The 22,700-nt window shown below is 43.2% G+C and overlaps 1 protein-coding gene across 2 annotated transcripts; it reads left to right on the top strand.

Moving 5' to 3' along the window:
• The first annotated feature begins 220 nt into the window (after window positions 1–220).
• smc4 (structural maintenance of chromosomes 4) lies at window positions 221–22,507 on the top strand. Of its 2 annotated transcripts, XM_076036204.1 has the most exons (24): window positions 221–383; window positions 3,539–3,705; window positions 4,990–5,180; window positions 5,735–5,926; window positions 6,978–7,154; window positions 9,222–9,386; window positions 9,785–9,912; window positions 10,152–10,292; window positions 10,752–10,902; window positions 12,589–12,753; window positions 12,861–13,094; window positions 14,200–14,385; window positions 14,916–15,077; window positions 15,196–15,421; window positions 15,560–15,636; window positions 16,480–16,632; window positions 16,845–16,971; window positions 18,548–18,737; window positions 18,823–18,967; window positions 19,527–19,700; window positions 19,796–19,978; window positions 20,919–21,151; window positions 21,259–21,442; window positions 22,219–22,507. In XM_076036204.1, the coding sequence occupies exons 2-24, from the start codon at window positions 3,549–3,551 to the stop codon at window positions 22,381–22,383; spliced, it is 3,906 nt and encodes a 1,301-aa protein (XP_075892319.1). In that variant the 5' UTR covers window positions 221–383; window positions 3,539–3,548; the 3' UTR covers window positions 22,384–22,507. The 2 variants fall into 2 exon arrangements, with proteins under 2 accessions (XP_075892319.1, XP_075892320.1); XM_076036205.1 differs by lacking the exons at window positions 221–383; window positions 3,539–3,705 and adding an exon at window positions 3,834–4,025.
• Window positions 22,508–22,700: the final 193 nt, after the last annotated feature.

The following is a 22,700-nucleotide window of genomic DNA, read 5'->3' as shown; positions in this document are numbered from 1 at the left end:
TTTTAAATTTCCATGGTCAAAAATGTTGCTACAACGACGAGATTTTGTTTTAGCTGTTTCGCGTTGTCATAATTTTGCGTGCTTGTGTGTGTGTGTTTAACGATGTCGAGTTGGCTTCGTCCCCTTTTTTGAATTTCGTGTTTTTCTCCTTGTCCTTAGAATGTTCCATGGTGCCTTGCGTCAGTTTTTAACGAATCTGGTTGGACGGCACAGTTTAGGCGCCATTTACAAGTTAGAGCTTTCAAGCAAGAGACCCCACGGAATGACAAGGGACTGTATCGTGTGGATTATATCTAACATTTCGGATTAACGACTACTTTTACGCAAACTCACTTTGTGTCAGAAAGGACGACTCTCGACACATTGTGGCCTCACTGCTGAAGGTACAAATGCGATCATTTTAACTTATATCGAAGATTGGGTTCCGTCTATTTGCTGAACTACTATACGTTAGATTGCAGCGCTCGGCTCAAGATAACGCGTTATGTTCCGATTAACCTATAACTGAAGTGGAAACATTCTGACATTCATACCGCACAATATTTTAAGCCTGGAATTTTTTTCTTCGCTTTTGCGGCAACGACACCGAAAACTATTTTCCTTAAAACGCGCATCTGGAAAGCTTATCATAACAATGTTACGCAGCTTTGCTAAACTTGAGGTACAGTAACGATACTACGTCCTTGGAGTAAATTCGCGCTACTTTAGTTTACAGAATTAAAGTCTGACTTTTGTTTCCGTTTCCGCATGGAGCAGCTAATGATACTATTTTTCAACCCTACAGCCCGAATACAGTCAGGGCATTAGTAAATTCGCTGTTTATATGAGATATATTAGTAAGTTTAGCGTATCGTTAGCACCAACTAAGCAGCAAAACGGCTACATATCAAGCGTTGTGTGCGTTATAACCTAATACCGAGTCATTATAAGGCAATCTTTGTAATAACGTTACATGTTTTTTTTTTGTCTGTTTCTCTGAAACGTTACGGTTGACCCAACCCGACCGTTTTTACTGGTAACCAGTGAGTCAGACGGCACTGTCGAGACATCCGCGACGACAAGGGAATACATGTAGCTTTCGTTACCAACGGGGCTCTTATACCGTTCGTTAATACTTCTTAAATGCGGTCGAGCCAAACGTTTCGTATTTCGCCCGATTTCAAATGCGCACGTATTTTTACCGTTGTGGTAAAATCATATAAAACGACGAACTACGTAAAAGTGCTGCGTCGGCAACTTTTCTGGTACTTCAAAAAAAAATTTTTTTTTAGTTTGCGTCGTAAAGAAGATGATAAGTGACTAACACAAGTCTGTAGTAAGCACAGTTGCCTTTAAATGTGAAATATATTGTGACAAATGAATTCTAGTGGATCTCTTTGAAACGCCAGCAAGCTATAAATGTTTTAACTTCCGGTCTTCAAAATAAGGTTACATTGACTCGGGATCAATACTCGGGAAACCAGCAAAATTTATTAAAATTCTCAGTTGAAATAATAATAGTAATTAAAAAAAAAAAAAAAAAAAAGTAGTTCAGTGATTGGCAAGGAGTGGTTTAACCACATCAAATATTCCTAAAATCAATACACTGCAATACAGTGTCGTTTCAGAATTATTGCACAACAAGAATATTTTTCTCCTGCAGTATTACCTATTAGTAATAGTTATTAGTTATTAATTACAGTTAATGTCTGAGAAAAAAACGCCAAAAACTACCTTTATATGACGTTGGTCGAAATTAAAGCTACTGCCATAAGTAATAATATTCACTTTTGTTTCTTAATTCTGGCCTAGTGAGTTAGCCTGTTTTGTTGCTTCCCTCCACTGTCCACCTCCCTCAAATGAGTATCTCAACTGATCAGAAAAAAAGTTGGCAGTAATGCTAGACATTATATAGCAGCTGGTGTTCTGTCTCATTTAAGAAATATCACTCAGAATCATTCTAAAACGAATTTCAGTGGTTGTCGATTGAAGTGCAATAAACTTATAATAGGAACGTGAGCATTTAGGAATAGTGAAAAATATATATTTGCTAGTGATTAAAAAAAAAAAAAGTAACCTTATTTTGAAAAACGGAACTTACATTGCTAAATCCTTTGTAATTCACCAAATTTTCGAATTTGTTAAGTTCCTGTGCAAGACCTGTTTTCTTAAAGCTGCTTCCTTCTGACGGGAACACTGTTCATCTTCTTAATTCAAAATGAGAGGGGGAAAAAGTTTCTGGACGCTTCAGTTAAAAAAAAAAAAAAAAAAAAAAAAACGGTCGTTCCGGGCCCCTTACCACAACGATACGAATACGCGTGCCCTCGAAATGTTGGGGCGACCAGTTTGATAAAGGAGATAGGAGGGGGGGAAACAGACTTGCTTTGGCACAGAGGAGTTTCCGGTTTCTTTCCGAGGCTTAAATCTTTCGATGTCCAACAAAGTGTGAAAAGAAAACTTTTTTGTTGTTGTTTGTTTTGCCCTTGTAAAAGAATCCGCGCAGCATTTGCAAATACACTTGTGAACAATACGGTGTCTTGTTGCTAGGGCGAAACGGCCGTTTATGGCCAAAAGTACTAAAGTATCACATTTTGCGACGGAGTGAAGATGTGTATTAGAAGGGGTGAGGCTTGTGGCGCTGCGAATTCGCCGGTAAACAGCATTTCGATCGACTAACGAAGATCAAGTTGGAAGGAATGAATAAAACACTTAACAAGTGTTCCAATACATTATGGCGAATTAATATCCTTTAGCGACAGAGTCACGACGGCGTGACCGTCAAGAGGTTTTTTTTTGTTGTTGTATTTTTTCGACTATTTGCAAAAAGGGTGGGAGCCCTAACTCATCAACTTGAACCCCCCTGTGCACTGCGACGCCCAATCGAGAGCCCCGTTCTTCCGTGTAGCCTGTAGCCCTCGTTGCTGACAATATAACACTTCTAGTTAAGAGTTTTAAGATGGTGAGATTAGAAAGTTCGTACAATAGCATCATTTACTCTCAATACCAATCTTTTTCTTGCCCCCCCAAACGTGAGGGTCACTGGCCGTTGAGCTTTTAGACGACAAAAATCTGTTTGCAAACTTGGTTCAGATGCATGACGGTGCAAAACCGATTCCGTCAGCTGTTGGTATTCTCCCCCAACTGTTACTATTACGAACTAATAATCTTTTTAAGAATATGCATCGCTTCCGTTGTTGCGCGGAATGGCAGCACAGGGCTGCCATCGTTTCTCTGGCTGCAAGGCTGAGAGCCCTTGATTCACTTTGTTCAAGCGAAACGCTCCGTTTGATACCGTAACCTTTATCTTTTGTCAAGAAATGATTACCATGTGCGAAATATGAGCCGGTCACAGATGGGGGTGGCAGAATGATACGAGCTGTGGCGATGACTTAAGCCTGACATCCGACAGAAAGTTTCGAGAGAAGGACTCACACAAACCCCGACTCTAATTTTCTTTTTCTTTTTCTTTTTCTTTTTTTCTTTTTTTAAATAATACCCCCACCACCACTCCTCCCCCCCCCCCCCTCCTCCTCCTCCTCCACCCCCCGCCCTCCTTCAGATTTTGAATCATGCCGTCAAAAACTGCGAAAGGCTCAACTTCCACCGCCAGGAGCAGAGGGAAGGGGTCGCAGCCCCGAGATGACTCCGAGGACGAGCTGGATGTGCCCCCCCTCAAGAAAGCCGCCCCGGCCCCGGCCCAGGAGGAGGCACCGCCGCCGACAACTGGCAAGTAACAAAAGGCTGTTTTGGTGTCTGTGAATCTAAATAAGTTGCGTTCACTTGAGCGCTGCTGCGTGTTGCGTGCGCTCACTCCTGCGCTGGCGGCGGCCAAGTGGAGCAGCCGGGAGCCTTTATTTTTGCTCACTTTATTCCCGACGCGTCTGTGTGATGGCAGTTCTCTATTTTACACGCAAGTGTCACCAGTCAGCGGCGAATCTCTTGTGATTTTTTTTCCTTTTTTTTTTTTTTTTTTTTTTTTTTTTTTTGTAAAGATGGTTTTCACGTCGTCGAGTGCGTTTCTCACTCGGATCCCCTCGGCAGACGAGGTAATTTATTTTGAACGCTAAAGTCTTTTCTCCGGTTGCAAACTGTTGTTGAGCTTATTTGTCATACCTTGCACATTTTGTGATTTTCTTTTTTCATGCGCAAATGTCAGGCTTTGGATACACACGTGTGCGTAAGAAGGGGGGGAAAAAAACAAAAAACAAACGTATCCGCTCTATTTCTCCTAGACTTTGCTCTGTGTGAGAGGTGAATTAGAAACGGTTTGCTAAATCTGCTTTATACGAGCAACAAAAGACTGTGGAGAGACAGACAGGTCGCTGGGTCGCTGCTGCATTGTGTGTGTATGTGTGTGTGTGTGTGGACGCGGACGCGTTTGGGGCTTTTTTTGTTTTTTTTCTCTCCCCCCTCCTCACCACACAAGTTTATCAGCTCCGGTCAAGTTTTCTCCGCCTGTGTCGATCAAGCGAGAGCGGCTGAAATGACGCGAACGGCCGCTTATTTCTTCACGACGAAATGGATGCGGCGCATCCCCGTCTCTCTCCGCTCGCTCCCTCAGCGCTTCTTGCGGGGGAGCGTTTTGCGGAATAGAGCGGGTTTGTTCTGCGGTGCGTTTCTCTTCCCTGCGCTCTCAAACTGGAACCTCTGCGGGGCTGAACAAAAGAGACGCAAGCAACTTTTAAAGCGGGGAAGTTAGTGAGGGGGAGGGGGGGGGAGACCGTCGCTTGATTGTTGTCGGTGCTGATCTCTTGTTTGTTTGTTTGTTTGTTTGTTTGGGCTCCCCCTCCTCTCTCTCTCCTTCTCTCTCTCTCTCCTTCTCTCTCCCTCTCTCTCTCTCTCCGCTGCTCTTCCACCCCTCCCCCACGCAACACTGTCCCCAACCTGAAAGGACTCGCACTGGCGAGGAGGAGGAATTAAAAAAAAAAAGAAAAGAAAAGAAAAAAACAAGTTGTGCTTCTCTCTGTGTGCGTGTGTGTGCGTGCGTGCGTGTGTGCGTGCATGCCACAGATGCGTCTCAAGGGGAGGCTGCCGAGGTGCTCGACAATCGAAGTTTGGAGGAGATTCTCAGTAGCATCCCTCCACCCCCGCCCCCAGCGATGACCAATGAACCGGGCGCTCCTCGCCTCATGATAACGCACTTAGTCAATCGCAACTTTAAGTCCTACGCTGGCGAGCAGATCCTGGGGCCTTTTCACAAGGTACGACCAAACATGGTTACAAGCGTCAGGCCCCGACTGGGGAAATACTTTGTTACACTTGATGTGTGAAGCTCTCAGATTGTACATGTTTTTTGTTTTGTTTTGTTTTTTGCAGTGTAACATTTTAATTTTATTTTTTTAGGACTGTTTTTTATCCTTGTATTTTTTTTTAGGCTGCTACCATTATACCTCATTGCATATGAACTTCAAAAATATTTTTTTTAACATTACAATCATATACATATATGTACTTTTAATTGACTTTCTGTGGTGTAGTAAATCTGATGAGGCATTTTGAAATGTAAGGATTAGCTGATATCTAACTAAAATTCTGGCTTGATTTTGAAGCTTTTTGTTCTACCATCACTCTTCTGCAAATAAAGGTGTATATTAAGACAGAAGATATTTGGCTGTTGACAGCCACAGTTTTGTCCAGCTGCATTTTGACAGGGTGATAGCTTATGCCTGCCTCACTTTTTAATGTAAGGTTTTATGTATTTATTTTTGGGATATTTACATCCTTTATTTTTTTTTCTCTCCCTCTTTTCTCCTAGCGCTTTTCTTGCATCATTGGTCCAAATGGAAGTGGGAAGTCCAATGTGATAGATTCAATGCTGTTTGTGTTTGGATACAGAGCTCAAAAGATCAGGTCGAAAAAGCTCTCAGTGCTGATTCACAGCTCTGATAAACATAAAGATGTGGAAAGCTGCACTGTGGAGGTGCATTTTCAAAAGATTATCGACAAGGTATATTTATGTGTCTATTTCCATGCACAGAGTCACACTACTCTCACTACAAAATTACAATGTCTAATTTGAGGCTGTGTGGAGCTTTTTTATCGATTTTCTTTTTGAAAAATGTTTTTCTTCTATTTTTTATTATTTGTTTATTTGCTGCTCATGCCCATAAACTGATGCACAACTCTCACACCTGTGACAAAACACAGTTAAAAATCCTTCTTTAAAAAAAAAGTGGCAACTCACACCCACACAGGCTCCAGTCAATTTAAGTCAAATGTTTTCTCCAAACATTTGATCAGTTTTTTGATATTTTTTAAAATGACACCTTAGTGACAAGGCTCTCTGTGTTTTAAAAAAATCATTATAAAATAATGGGTTTATTTCATGAGGTAAAAAGTATAATCTGAAAATCGCAAAGTGAACTGAGTTCGAGGAAGTGCACTTAGTTTTTTCTTTGATCTCCCTCAGTGCAATACTTTTTGCTTTTACCTATCTTTACCTGCTCACACCTTGTGTTTGAGCCATTAGTTCACAATATACGTATGTAATCAACTTGTTTTAGTGACCATAATTTTGTTAAAACCACCAGCTTCAAAATCTATAATTTCTGAGATTTAGAAATATTTTTTAAGTGGTGGTGTACACAAGTTAATTGTTAGATTTGTCCTGAACATTTTTTTTACATTTTTTTTTCAAAGAGCCCAGCCTGTTATTTTTCATGTATAGTGCCGTTTTTACATTTAAAGTGTTTTACCTCTTAACTAACTGACTTAGAATGAATAACATAAATATTTTTTATTCTTTTTTTACACATCATCTGTTGTGTGATTCCCTCCAGCCCCTCCAGCCCCTCCAGCCCCTCAGGCTAACCTTGTTTATTTTTCTTTCTAAATGTGAGTTCTTTTACAAGACCCCCCCCCACCCCCACCCCCCGTCCTCCTCCTATTTGTCAGCATTCTGAGTGTCCTCATGAAATGCTCAGAGTGATTTGAGTTGCTTCTGAACTGAACTGCTCTAAGCTCCTGTGTGTTTTCTGCCCCTCCCCCCTCTGAGCCAGGAAGGAGATGACTACGAAGTGATCCCCAACAGCAAATTTTATGTCTCCAGGACTGCCAACAAAGACAACTCCTCGGCCTACTATATCAGTGGCAAGAAGGCCACATTCAAGGAGGTTGGGGCTCTGCTCCGCAGCCATGGTATTGACCTGGACCACAACAGATTTTTAATCTTACAGGTAATTGTGTTTCTCTCTCTCTCTCTCTGTCTCTCTCTCTCTCTTCATTCTGCTTTTAAATAAAATAAAAAAAAAAAAAAAAAATCCTGCTTTCACCGTCTCATCATCACGTCAAGAGTGCTCCCGCTTTGCATTCTCTATACATCTCCCAGTTCAGTTGGTGCCAGATATTTTTGTAGCTACCTCAAGCCAAGCCTGTCTCTGAGAGTGACCTGTTGCACTGGAGCTCTAAAGGGACATTGCGTCCCCTCATCCCCCCTTAGACTGCTATAGCAGCGCATCATGGTTTGATACAATGAGAAAAAAGGTGCGAACCATTATTTGCTGCTTTAGGATTTTAAGGAAATGATGTGTTTTTTTCTCTCACATGGACCTGGATGCGAGTAGATAGGAGTGAGCCACTGGGCTGGGGGGGCGTTAGTCAACCAGTGGGGGCAGGTTGGGCCTTCTGTCCTCTCCCTTTCCCATATTCCTGCCACGCTTTAGCAGCACGTAAATATTGGCGTGTAAGAATGGACCCTAACCCCAATATTAGCAGTGCTGCTTCAGTGTGGTCGGATCAAACACCCTCCATTGCCATTAATATTGGTTCCTTTTATTTTTGACTATGCTGCGAATGTGAGGACTTCTCTTTTTGATTTTTTTTTATTTATTTAATTTTTTGTTTTTACTTTTTTAAAATGTTTTTTGCTTTTCTTCTTCATTTTGGGTGTTAATTTAAAATTTTCATTATGCTTTGTGACACCTAAGCGGGTTACACTCACTCACAACTGACACCCCTCATACTGTTTTACATATGGGACTTGAACATTATAAATGACAAACGTTCCCGGTGTAACAATTTCATCTCATACCTCAGTTTAAAAAAAAAAAAATGGCTGATTTATTTTATTATTTTTGCAGAATGCTGCATTGAGTGAGCACTGCTTTCAGCTGTCCTAAGTTTTTGTGGCTTGCTGGTTGATCACACGTGTGCCTGCACAAGTTCCTGTGTGTGTCTGTTTGTGCTCCTGGTGAAACCTTGGTGACTTTAAGATTTTATGATGGCTTTTCATTTGTTTGTCATGGTGACTCGACCAAACATCCATCCCTTGATTTATTTATGTATTTATTTATATTGTTTATTTTACATCACTCGTGCTTTCTTACACTCTTGCTTCCTTCTCCTTTACTGTGTCCTCATATTGACTTGCATAAAAAAAAATAATTAAAAATAGTAATGCAATGATTTTTCTAATTATGCATACGTATGTATATATGTGAGTGTATTCATGTCAGTCAGCTCTCATAAAAATAGGCATTTTTATCTTATTTTAATTTTTTTTTTTTTTTTAAAGACACTGTTGCACTCACACCCAGTGTGGATTCTAACATGTGCCCAAGTGAAAACATGTTGAGGGTTTGGAAATTTTTACTGAGCTAAAACTGCATCACGATTTTAATGCTAAGTTTAAGGTAACTGTTTCAATGACTTTTAACTTAAAAATCACAATTACACCAGGCAGGTGGAAATTATCCTTATGAGTTTTAAGGGAACAACACCATTCCAGTTGAAAATGTTAGTGTGTGTGAAAACATTTTTTTTTCCAGCATTCAAGCACTGTTTATGTCTAAATAGGTTTAAAATGCAGCTGAAAAAAAAATTAGGAACCTTTCTATAATTTTTTTTCCATTTAAAATCTCCTTGATTCTGTGATAAGCCCTGGTGTGTAACCCTTAAGGGGTGTGTGTGTGTGTGTGTGTGTGTGTGTGTGTGTGTGTGTGTGTGTGTGTGAAAGAGAGAGAGTGTGTGTGAGTGTATGATTGCACTTACATGTCAGATTGGATTTTTTTGCAAATTTATACAAACTAATCCTGTTTTAATATTTTACATAGATTTTTTTTAACATTCTTAAATAAACTTTATTTGACAATTTTTTATTTTTTTTATTGTAAATTCTAACCCCTCTATCCCACCCCAACCCACCCGACTCAATCCCCAGTCCCCCACCCCACCCCACCCCCCACCCCACCCTGTCCGAAACTGCTTGATGTGTGTGTTAATGTGATCTTCTGGCCCGTGTCCAGGGCGAGGTGGAGCAGATCGCCATGATGAAACCCAAGGGTCAGACGGAGCACGACGAGGGCATGCTGGAGTATCTGGAGGACATTATTGGCTCCTGCCGCCTCAAGGAGCCCATCCACACACTGTCCCGGCGCATCGAGCTCCTGAACGAGCAGAGAGGAGAGAAGGTGACACAGCATCACACGGCAGCTGCTGCGCGACACTCCTCTTCCTCCTCCTGGCTTGATGTCCGCACGCGAGAATTAACAAGAGCTGATTGAATTTCAAGAGTCAAAACAAACAAGACGCTGTTTGTTAGCAAATGTTTAAATGCTTTTAGCAAACATTTTTAATTTTTTCTTTTTTCTTTTTTTCTTTTAAAATGCAGTGCACATGCATCAATCTATGAGACTGGCCCGTGTATGGATTCTATATATTTGAGGATTCATATAAATGTTCTAATCCATCAGTGGCTGCACAGCAGATGCTGCCATAAATATTGACTGCTGCATATGGTCTTTGTCAAATAACCTAATTGAGGCTGCGCTATTTCATATTTGATAGTAAAACATGTTCCCTGTTTCAGCTGAACCGAGTGAAGCTCGTGGAAAAGGAGAAGAATGCGTTAGAAGCAGAGAAGAACAACGCCGTGGAGTTCCTCACCCTGGAAAACGACTTCTTCCTACAAAAGAATCGGCTCTGCCAGTATCGTGTGTGAGTCTCTCATAAGCAGATAAATTCAACAGTGTAATCTCACAGAGTCAAATGTCACGGTGACAGAAGCACACTAATGGAGTACAGCCAATGCAATGTTATAATGGTGTGTTTTTTGCTGTTGTTTTGACTTTCAAACGGACGGCATGTCCCTTTTTCCTCCCTGGATCAAAGACTTTCAGCTTTGAGTGACACAGTTTCACAGCTCACTCTCTTTTTCCACGTCTCTTTGGAATCAGCAACGATCTGCAGAAACTTGTCGTGGCTAAAGAGCAGGAAAAGCAGAAGATTCTGGAGGACACGAAGGAGCTGACCGAGAAAAATGCAAAGATATCAGAGGAGATGGAGAAAAAGAACCAGGAGCTCAAAAACGTGGAAAAGTGAGGAGTTTGCCCCCATTTCTGCGTCATCGTTTATGAATATTTTACTTTAGTTTGTTTATTTATTTTGCCCTGCATTTTGTTGTCACAACCTCCCGTCTAAAAACTGGTCAATTTTACATACAGTGGTGTGACAATGAAAAAAAATCCAGTGGAGTGTAGTCAGTAAAATACAGAAAATTGCTCTTGTTTGACCTAAAACCATAATCAAATAAATAATATAATTTTTTTTAAATATACGCAAATGCTTTAAATGTCAGCTGTGTGGATTTCAAGTGAGGCACATATTTAGACCATCTTGTGTAAATTAGAACTTTGATATTTTGTCTTTGTCAGGATTTATTGCTGTGTTGAGGTTATTTTCCTGGTTTTTCTAACGCTGTTTCCCCCCCATGATTACTTTGTCTTGTGTAAAAAAAATATATATATTTATTTATTTATTTATTTATTTTCTATCAGAAAACAAAACAAGCTGAACAAGTACATCGAGGGCCAGAAGCAGAAGTTCACCCAGCTTGATCTGCAGGATGTTGAAGTACGTGAGAAGAATAAAGACTGCAAGAGCAAGGGCAAGAAACTGCAAAAGCAGCTGGACAAGGACAAAGAAAAGGTGTGTTGCTCTTTAAAAAAAAAAAAAAAAAAAAACTCTTCCAGGCTAAAACACACTTTCAGTGCACTTGTTTATCTTGGTATCACCGCGTGCTACTTCTAATTTGTGACTGTGCGACCGTGACGCTGATCAGAGACACACGAGCACATTACTAGCATCTGTTGGGAGCTTGAAAGTGTGTCCATTTTTCATATTAATGACACATATCAGAGAAAAATGCAAGAACCTCTAGTCGGTCAAGACAAGCGAGCACCACCTCTCAGTGGATTCGGTGTTGATTTTGTCCCGGGGCCAAAGCACAAATGTGGGCACAAAAGCTCCAGTTTTTGTTGGTTATAGAAAATACAAGCGGATGCTGTTTTGAAGCCGAACAAAGGAAAGATTCTTGAAAATCTATAGAGTTAAAAATGAACAGCAAATATGAAACGGGTGAGGGATACAGTATTTATATACATATATATTTTAGTTTTGAGTTCAGGTCGGCTTAAGAGCTACCAAAGTTCGGTTCATATCGTCGATCTCAAATCTCATCATGTTCTGCTCCTCATTTTCAATAAGCAGCTGTCTAGTATGTGTATACTGAATTTTAATTAAACAGTCTGCAGAAACCAGTGATTCTGAGATCCTGTGTTAAAATGAAGCGTCTAACTAAGAGAAGGAAGTCGGAGCAGTGAAAACTGCTGTTGGTGGGACAATCTGTTACAATTTACTACATGTACAACTGAAAGGCCCAGTGTGTAACTTTGGCAACACACCTTTGGCATAAAATTGAAATCAAAGGATTTTTAACCAGATTGCAGTCACAGATAAATAATAAATAATATTTTATTATTTTATACATTCATGTGTTCATTCCATGTATGTGGACCCCCCACATATTGTGATGTTGAAGCTGATATTAGAAAGATGAGAGATGAAGTGAGACATTTTTTTCAATTTTTTTTTCAATTTTATTTCTCCATCTAACGCAGCAGGCCTTTAATGGGCAATAGGAGAATTTAAAAAAACAAAATGTTTTCCATTGCACAAAAAAAAAAAAAAAATCAATAAATCACAAGGTGGACTGGCTGCTCCAAACTAACCACAAGGTGGCTCTGATGTACCACACTAGACCATGTGTGTTTCTCTTTACCAGATAATGCAACAATCTTTTATTTTCTCGTGAGTCACAGCTGAAAACATTTTCTATTGTGATTATTATTATTATTATTATTATTATTATTGTCATTATTTTGAGCACGTTCAACACGAGCCCTCGGTAGCTGGCCGTTGAGCGCACGTGTTCCAAAGCGCCATCTGCTCCACCTAGCAGTTCCTGTGCTCTGGAACTGTGCTGCTCAGCTCTCTGGGGAGCAGTGTTCTTATGTGTGGTAGTCAACTACAGCCTGGCTTGTGTAACACTCCCATCACATTTCACCCACAGTTAACCCAACAAAACATAGACTATACAAACACACACGCAACAGACTATTGTGCCTGTTTTAACCGTGGCCCGTTCGGTCCTGAGTGTGTGTTTATAGTTGATTATAGTTGTGTGTGTGTGTGTGTGTGTGTGTGTGTGATGGCCTGTTTCTGCATGTGGAGCGCAGTCGGTCGCTGGATGCACCACTTCCCGTTTCCTTCGGCCTGCGCCGATATCGCTTACCGTTGGCTTTAAATGTCCGTTTGCATGTCTCGCCGCTGCAGCTGGAGGAGCTGCGCGGCGTTCCGGCCAGCAGCGAAAAGGCCATCGCCGAGGCCACGGCCCGAAAAGAGGAGCTGGAGAAGCAGAAGGTGAAGGAGGAGGAGAAACTGAAGGAGGTGATGGAGAGTCTGAAGGAGGAGACCAGTGGCTTACAACAGGAGAAAGAGGTGCGCGTCCAGCTATTTCTTGCTACATAAAACCTTGCGTTTTTTTCCCTCCCCCCTCAAATTGTGAAATTGCATCTAACCTCTCCCCGATGCCTTGTCCTCCGCAGACCAAAGAGAAGGAGCTGATGGGCCTCAAGGAGGCGGTGAACGAGACGCGCTCCCGCGTGGACCTGGCGCAGTCGGAGCTCGACATCTACCTGAGTCACCACAACACGGCCCTGACGCAGCTCAACACGGCCAAGCAGACCCTGGAGAGCACCACCGGCACGCTGCGGGAGCGCCGCTCCACCGTCAAAGACCTGGAGGTCAAGATACCCCAGTTGGAAAAGGAGCTCAAGAAGGTAAAAAAAGGGCCAAGAAAACAAAATTCAGGTCATTTGTTTTGAAACTTCAAAAGTCAAGAGTCAAAGGTTTTCGTTGTAAAGGTCCAGTGTAGGCACGGTAACAATTAATCGATCATTGATTAATTGTCGATTAAGTATTTAATTGATTATATTCAATTAGTCGCAATTAATTGAACATTTTTTACACGGCTAGTTAATATCATTGTAACAATTTAGTGGCAGGAAACAGCAATTCACCTGTAGATACTGTGATGGTCATAACATACCTAGAAGAAGGCACTTTTAAACAACTTTTCGAAAAAAATAAAATAAAAATGTTGAAATGTGACCCATTAGGAGTCAACTTAAAGTCAGAGGATTAAAGCTTAGGGTGTTTTCACTGTTCTCTAATGTAAAAATGGGTCACATTGGACCCTCAACATTATTGAAGGGTTAGATAATGTGTCCCTTACACATCTTTCATTGTGAAATTTACGTTCTCAGGAAAAATCGCCGCTTACCTATTAATCGTTAACCGATCGATGAGGTCAATCAACTAACAATTAAAGAATTAATCGATAATTTGCAGCCCTATTCCAGTGTGTAATAATTGATCTGATTTACGCTTTTTATATTGGTGAAAGCTTAATACACTCCCCATTGGTTTTCCTAGCCATAGAACGGTCCTTATTCGCACATAAGAATATCCTTATAGTAAGGGTCTCGCTCCCAGGTAGCTGCCGCCTGGTGCCCCCATGTTTCTAAGGAAGCCTGCTGGGGACAGTCCAGGCCGCCTGACAGAGCGGTTCGTTTGTAGGGCGAACACTCAAATCCTCAAATAAACCAACGAAGAAGGTGGACGAGATATCCAGGTTTGTGCGCGCAGGCCGCCGTAGTTCACTGGCAAGCTCAGTAGAGGGAGGGTGAGCGAAAGAGCGCTGCAATCTAAAATATAACCACTTCTCTTCAAAATCTCCAAATATTACACACTTCACCTTCCAGTATCGTCTTGCAATTAAGTTGCTTGGTTCAGCCAGACATACTTGTGTATATGTAGCGCTTCGCCGATCGGCGTCACGCGGTTGATGTGAGCTTCTATAAAGCCGTTGCTCCTCCCCCGCAGGACGAGGGCGAGCTGGGGCAGCTGGCCAAGATGGACAGCGAGATGACGGAGGCGGTGAGGGAGATCAGGCAGAAGGTGGACGAGGCCAAGAGCTCCCTGTCCTCCAACCGCAGCCGAGGGAGGGTCCTGGACGCCCTCATGCAGCAGAAGAAGCACGGCAAGATCGCAGGGATCTACGGGAGACTGGTAAAGTTGCACGAGCACATCATCATTCATTTTAATGCCATTTTTTGAAGTCTGGTGGGCCACAATGGGTTCTGCAGTGTGACAGAGGGGGCCGGAGCAGGAGCAGATGGATGGAGTGTTTTGGTGACCCACCTCACAGGAGAAAAATACATCATGGGATACGTAGAAAACATACTTTAATGTCAATTGAAAATGAAAGTTACAACAAAATCAGTGTCTTTGAAGCAACGCAGTATTTAGCTCTTTATTGAAATGACCCTGAAAACACTGAGAAAATGAATGAAATGCAGCTGTTTTATGACTCAATTACTGTAAATGTAATTTCAATATAAATTTGGATTTTGGATTTTGGGATTAAAAAGCTTGACAGGCCACACATGGCCACCGGTTCGTAGTGTGCCCATGCCTGGTATGGGGTGTCTGACATCGAAGGCCAGCGCCACCCTCACTCTAAATTGTTGCAGTTGAGTTTCAATTTCTTTTTTCTTTTTTTTCCCTTCCGTCTTTCTTTCCCATCTTTGCACTTGAAGGGGGACCTTGGCGCCATCGATGAGAAATACGACGTGGCCATTTCCTCCAGCTGCGGCGCCCTGGACAACATCGTGGTGGACACCATCGACACGGCGCAGAGATGCGTCACCTTCCTGAAGGAGCAGAACATCGGCGTCGCCACCTTCATCGGCCTCGACAAGGTGACGAACGAGTTGACTGCGGAGCGAAAGGCCCGCTGGCGGAAGACAACGCAAAGGGGAATTTTGTGCAACGCGGCAACATGACGAGTTTTCCACTTGCAAACGTTCGTCCTTCCAGATGAAAGTGTGGGAGAGGAAAATGGGCCCCATCCGCACGCCGGAGGACAGCCCGCGCCTCTTCGACATGGTGCGCGTGAAGGACGAGGCCGTGCGCGCTGCCTTCTACTTTGCCCTGAGAGACACGCTGGTGGCCAACGACATGGAGCAGGCCACCAGGATGGCCTTCCAGAAGGACCGGCGCTGGAGGGTGGTCACGCTGAAGGGCCAGATCATCGAGATGGCCGGTGGGTGTCTGGGGCCTCGCCTGGCCGAACTCCTCCTCCTCCTCCTCCTTTAGCCCCGCCCCCTCTAGCTCTAGCTGGTACTGATGCAGGCTCTCATGACACGTTTGCCTCCCCCCGCCCCCTTTTCTGGCATTGCAGGAACAATGACGGGGGGAGGGAGAGTGATGAAGGGCAGAATGGGCTCCTCGCTCAACACCGAGATTTCGCAGGATGAGGTGAGTGTGCAAACCACACACACACACACACACACACACACACACACACACACACACACAAGCTGTGTTTCTATTTCCACTAGAATTGCGCATAAGCTAAATATTGCAATAAAAAACTGGTAATGGAAACACCTAAACTTCGAAAAACCTCTCAAATATCGCAATATATCTCGTGATTTTTCAGACTTATGAATGTAGAGGTACGTCGCAAAAGTGTCAGGGAAGCAATTTTTTCGCATTTACACGTCACCCGACGTGACTTACGGGGTCACGTGACCTGTTCACTTCAAGTGAAAATGGTGCCTTATGTTTGGACGACGGAGGAGACGCAAAAATGTTTGCAAGTCACCAAAGAGAAAAATATAACAACCATTCTTGACAGCAAACAATCGTAAACAAACAAACACGAAAACGTAATTCTCGGAAATTTAACGAACAATAATTTGACAAGATTTAACAAGAATCATTTTGTCAATTCGTCAATTCTCGTCCCGCGAGAACTCTCATAATTCTCGTAATTCTCGCGAGACGAGAATTACAGCTAATGCGCTTCACACCACTCAACGGAAACACCTGCAAATCACAATTGTACTTTGTCGAAATTTTAGAAATATCGCTTTTATTTTGCGGAAAAACTGTCATGGAAACACAGCTACACACACACACACACACACACACACACACACACACACACACACACACACACACACACCAGTTCCGAAAGCGTTATTAATCTCGATCAAGAAATGCCGGATGAAGGTTGTAATATTATTCATTCTAAAAGGAGGGAAAGCAGCCACTTTTGTGCAGGATATGATGATCTTTTCTTGTGTGTGCGTGCAGATGGACCGCATGGAAAGCAAGCTGAACGACAAACTGTCCAAGCATCGAGACTGCCAAGACAAAAAGCTGCAACTGGAGGAGAAACTGCAGCGGCTGCAGCCGCAGCTCCGAGACATGAAGAACACCCTGGAGAAATATGTCAGCAGCATGACGGTACAGCGCTCCCGCCTCTTCAAAGCCATTCATCATCGAGGTGTATTTTCTCCTAAGTGAAATGCCTGTTCAGAGGAGTCATCTACTTAATGTGACAGTTGGAGCTGAATTTTTTTTTTTCAATTTTTTCTTCCTAGCTGGCAGTGTCCTCATGTGACTGAGTTACCCCCCTCCCCCCACTCACTCACTCTCTCTCTGTCTCTTGTGTCCAGAGTCTAGCTGACCAGGAGACTCTCTTCAAACTCAAGCTGAAGGAGCTGGAGGCCAACGTGCTGGCTGCCGCCCCAGACAAGGCCAAGCAGAAACAGATGGAAAAGAGCCTGGAGGGCTTTAAGAAAGGTAGAGACCTCCCGAGGGCTGCTGACGACACTCAAGGCCCCTTTTAAAGCGTTTAGCGTTCAAATGCAGGCAGTATATTAAATAATAATGGCTCAAGGTTGTACCCTTTTTTATATATATTCTTTCTTTTTTCCATCCATAAAATGTAGCTTTCAATCAGGCAAAGAGCGACGGCTCTCTTGTCAGGTCAAGAGACAAACTTCAGAGTATGGCAGGGCTACAAAACTCTGAACCGCCTGGGTGCCCCTCCCACCCCAAACCACTAATGTTAAGGTTTTAATTTATCAGATGATAATAGAATGCAGCAGCCGTCCTATTCACAACATGAACCTACAACCCTGTTTATTGTCTTTTTCTCATCACTACTAAACCATTCTTTTTTTTCTCCCAGTCCTATTCAAGATTAAGTTTTGACATTCAACAAGCGTTTTTAATAGAGATGTCCCAATCACATTTTTTTGGGTCCCGATCCGATCTTTTTCCTTACCGTGAATGAACCGAATCCACTGAGTTTAAACTTTTCTCTTAGTGCATTGCAAATTAAATTGGACTGTTTGCTTCAATGATCAATCCATGCTTTGCTTTTCCTCACCGTTTTGTTTATTTTGCACATTGAAGAAGTGATCATACTATATAAAACATACATGAACTATGTGAAATTGTGCTGATAAAGTAAGTACATTCATTTTCAAAGTGCATGCGGAGCTTGGCGATGACTTCACTCTTTGCTCAGTAAATAAAATGTAGACTTTGTAAAGATAATGTGAGCTTCACTGAATCAGTAAGTTCAGTTACAGTAAACCACTGATACAAAATAAACTTGTTAACAATGTAGCAGCTCAAGTTTAACACTCTGCTTAGTAAAAAAAAAAAAAAAAGAAAAAGACAAGAGCCATATGTAAAGGAAATAATTATGTAAATGTAACTTATCAAGTAAGAACATTCATTTTCAAAGTGTGTTCAGTGCTTGGTGATCAGTAAGTAAAATTAATCAGTAACTTCAGTTACAGTAAACCACCAAAGCAAAAATAAACTTAAATCAGTGTAGCAGCTCACGGCTGACACAGCTCGCAGCTCGCTTGTCTTTTCATAAGCGAGCGTGCAGCGTCCCCTGCTTCAAACCAGCAAATCAGTTGTGAGATCCGGGAAGCTCTGTTGCTGCCACCACGTGAAACCATTAGCTTGCAGACTTTGCATTTCGCTGCGGGTCTGCGTTTGTCTTCCAACTCGTAGAATCGCCACATGGCCGACATAGTTGTGTTGCTTACACACGTGGAGACGCGCCGCCAGGCGGAAACCTTCGAACTCGATACGTCATGTCTGCTCGGAGCACGGCAGGGATGACTAGTAGAGGGCATAAATTTGCCTCTTATTTATACATTGCGAACTATAAATGTATAATGTTATTGACATGTTTCAAGATCGGATTGGGGAATTCGAACGCAGATCGGCCGGTCACGATCTAATAAAATACGCTAAATCATCACATCGGGATATCCCTAGTTTTTAATTGACAAAAAACCTTCAATCATTTCTTGCCCTCCTCCTCCCCCACCCGCCTCTCCCGTCCCTTCAGAATTTGAGGCCGCGTCCAGCAAAGCCGGGAAGGTGGAGAACGAGGTGAAAAGGCTGCACAACCTCATCGTGGACATCAACAGCCACAAGCTGAAGGCTCAGCAGGACAAGCTGGACAAGATCAACAAGGAGCTGGACGACTGCTCGTCCACCATCACCAAGGCCCAGGTGGCCATCAAGACGGCAGACCGGTAATCCACTCGTTGCATTTTGAAGACGGTGTCAAGTGAAGCTGAACTGTGCTGAGAGAGAGAACGTGTTTCCGCGTCGCCGCAGCAACCTGAAGAAGTGCGAGGAGAGCCTGAGCCGCATGCAGGCTCAGCTGGAGGACAACGTGAAGCTGATGGCCGAGCTGGGCGAGCAGCTGAAGAAGCTGGAGAACGAGGCGGGGGAGATCATGACGGCCTTCAAGGAAGCCGAGGTGGGTCCCGCTCTCGTGTGGTTCTGCACGGAAGTGCACTAGAAAGAAATAGTCGCTGTTGTTAGAGCTTTCTGGACTCAATGTTTTTCTGTGAATTGAGTCGCAGTTAATATTTTTTTTTCTTTACTTGATTGCTTTTATTGCTGTTGTCGTGTTGCCTACGTTTGCTCTCTATTTCTGCTCGTACTTGTAGAGTTGGAGCTGCAACAACAAGTAATTGCCTCTCGGCAGGGTTCCCACAGTCGTGAAAATCCTGGGAAAGTCATGGGATTTTGTAAAATCACAGAAAGTTTTGGAAAAGTCGTGAAATCTGACCGCGCCTCTTACGAACTTGCACAATTTATTTGTTGTTCTCCGTGCGCCGCACCTATAACCCATATAAGGTCAGAGAAAAGTTTTGAAAATTCATCATGGAAAAGGAGTGGGAACCCTGTCTTGAGGATGAATGGAAGTGATTCTGATTGAATTGTCTTCTCCGTACGGTACGGGCCATGGGCCTGCGTCGCCAATTCTACTGCAAAAAGCCAAACTCAGATCTCGTGTCCCTGCTCCGCTGCAGGCTGCCCTCCCTGAGATCCAGGAGCAGCACGAGGGCGTCGTGAAGGAGATCAAGGCCCTGCAGCAGCAGGAGCACGCCCTGCAGCAGGAGTCCCTCAGCATCCGCCTCTCCATCGAGCAGATCGACGCCACCATCGTCGAGCACAACAACAAGATCAAGCACTGGCAGAAGGAGGTGGAGCCCTCGACCTAAGGTGAAAGTCGTCGCTCGAAAAGGTTTCCGGTCGCTGACTTGCCGTTTTGTTTCGGGTTTTTTTTGTGCGCCCACAGGCCAGCAAGCTGTCCCTGCATGCCATCGAGGACAAGCCGGCGGGGGAGCTGCCGGTCCTCACGGCCGCCGAGCTGGGGGAGATCAAGGACGCCAACGTCATCGTCAACAAGATCGTGGCGCTGGAGACTCGGATCGCTCAGATGAAGCCCAACCTCGGCGCCATCGCAGAGTACAAGAAGAAGGTAGGAGCCGGTGGGGGGGAGGCAATGGTTCAAGTCAGAGGTTGAAAGCATGGATGTTAGGGATGCAACTCATCGATTAATTCATTAATCGATGAGTTGATTGACCTTATCGATCGATTAACGATAATTGATAAACAGTGATTTTTTTTTTTCCTGAGAACCTAAATTTCACAATGAAAAATGTGTAAGGAACACATTGTTCAACCCTTCAATAATGTTGAGGGTCCAATGTGACCCATTCTTACATTAGTGAACAGTAATAACACCCTAAACATTTATCCTCTGACTTTAAGTTGACTTCTAATGGGCCACATGTCAACTTTTTTTTTAAGTTGTCTATAAATAACTGTTTAATAATTGTTCTAGGTATACATGTATACACCACACCATTTAACAAAAAAAAACCTGTGTAAAAAATGTTCAATTAATTGCGACTAATTTAATTTAATTTAATCGATTGACTTCTTAATCAACAATTAATCGATAAACGATTAATTGTTAACATCCCTAATGGATGTATGATAAGAACTAGACACGAGATACTGGCAATTTGGCGGTGCGCCGACTTTTCCCAGTGGCCACTCGAGTTACTGCACCAAAGAAATGGGCCCAAAAAGAATTTTTCCCATAGAGCACAATATAAAAACTAGATTTTTCAGTTATGGTCTTTTTGTCAGAAAAGAGTTTATTCCCAGCATGACGTCACAACACCGTACGTGCTGCTGTGTCTCAGCCCGTTCTGATTGGCCAAATAGATCATGTGAGTTACAGAGGCATGATGGGAAGTGACACCACTGCGCATGCTCTATGGGCCCATTAATGCGGAAGTCAAAAACTTTAGCTTCATTGAAATGAATGGGCCGCCACCTTGGACTCTGGGGGCTTGGTTCAAAGTGAAACGTCAATTAAACTCACAAATCTGTGGCGGCGCCCCCCGCAGGAGGATCTGTACCTGCAGCGCGTGGCCCAGCTGGACGAGATCACCACGCAGAGGGACGCCTTCAAGCGCGGCTGCGAGGACCTGCGCAAGCAGCGGCTCAACGAGTTCATGAACGGCTTCAACATGATCACCAACAAGCTGAAGGAGAACTACCAGATGCTGACACTGGGCGGCGACGCCGAGCTGGAGCTGGTGGACAGCCTGGACCCATTCTCCGAGGGCATCATGTTCAGGTACCGACACACACCAACACCTCTTTGTGCAACAGCCACGCCCTTCCCCCCCCCCCTTTTTTTTTGTGCATCTCTCATCCGACGGGTGTGGTTTCTCCTCTGGACAGCGTGCGCCCTCCGAAGAAGAGCTGGAAGAAGATCTTCAACCTGTCCGGAGGGGAGAAGACGCTCAGCTCCCTGGCGCTGGTGTTCGCGCTGCACCACTACAAGCCCACGCCGCTCTACTTCATGGACGAGATCGACGCCGCGCTGGACTTCAAGAACGTCTCCATCGTCGCCTGCTACATCTACGTGAGTTCGACCCGCCGGAGCAGCGGCCAGGTTGTTTGGAGTCGGCTGTTTATTGCAGGAGTCGCAGACCTGAGAGATACTCCGTGGGTCCGGAGTCAAAATTCATCCTCTTAACCGCTTCACATTTCACAAAGGGGCAATGAAAGACTTTCTTATGTCAGTATGTAGATAAATGTAAATAATCCAAGCAATCATAAGATATAAATATCTTTTTTTTTTCATTTCTTACTCTATAAATATTTAATTTAATTTAATTCCCTTTTAATTAATTAATATTTCCCCAGTGTGTGATTAATAAAAGGCATTTTGTTCTACTCTGTTCATATGAAGGGCAACCAGTTTGCCAAACTCCCCTTAAATGACAAACTTCACCAGTTATATTTATTATTGGAATTATTATTAATGATGCTGATCTTTGTGAGGACACATTAATTCATTCTCAGTAATTATCAGCAATCAATCAACAAGGTTGAATAAAACTGAAATTTAAAACTGAATTTGAGCTCCTCATGTGGTCCTTGGGGGCGACATGTTGGTGACCCCTGGTTTATTACGCCTATGGTAAAAAGTGACATCACACTGTCCCACTGTGGCCTGCTGGAACTGGCCTGGAAGCTGCTGGTAGCCGTCAGTTTGAGGGAAGTGTTTTTTTGTTTTTTTACAGTGAAATAATATTCTATCTTTTAGAAACTACCAAAGGTTTCGAGCAGACTCACTGATGACTTTGACGCATTTCAGATTAAAAATGAGTGTTTTTGTTTCCTTCTCTGGTGCAGGAGCAAACCAAGAACGCTCAGTTCATCATCATCTCGCTGAGAAACAACATGTTTGAGATCGCCGATCGTCTCATTGGAATCTACAAGACACACAACACCACCAAGAGTGTCGGCATCAACCCCAAGACCATCATGTTCCGAGAACATGACGCCATCACGGCCTAGAGGAACCAGGGCCGCCTCTCTTCTTTTCCTTTTTCAGGCCTTGTAAATATTGAACTGTCCTTTTTTTAACGTGAACTGCTGCTATTCTTTATTACCCTATAATCAATAAATGTAACATTTGTAATTGTTGGAGTTGTTGGATTATTGCATATTCACTCATGCGTGAGCATTGTTGTTTTTTTGTTCCAGCAAATTTTAACGTGCTGCAACCAAAGCCTCCAGACCATAAATTGTTTTTGTGAAATCATCTCAGATAAAAGCCAGTATATTTACTTTTTACCTTCCTGACTCTAATGGAGCAGTCTCGCAACTGTCTA

This window comes from Nelusetta ayraudi, unplaced genomic scaffold (genome assembly GCF_046127955.1).
Source record: "Nelusetta ayraudi isolate G7.1 ecotype Tasmania unplaced genomic scaffold, CSIRO-AGI_Nayr_v1 ptg000048l, whole genome shotgun sequence".
NCBI lineage: Eukaryota > Metazoa > Chordata > Actinopteri > Tetraodontiformes > Monacanthidae > Nelusetta > Nelusetta ayraudi.
Note: the sequence above shows the minus strand (reverse complement) of the source record. Positions and strands in the feature narration are given on the sequence as shown.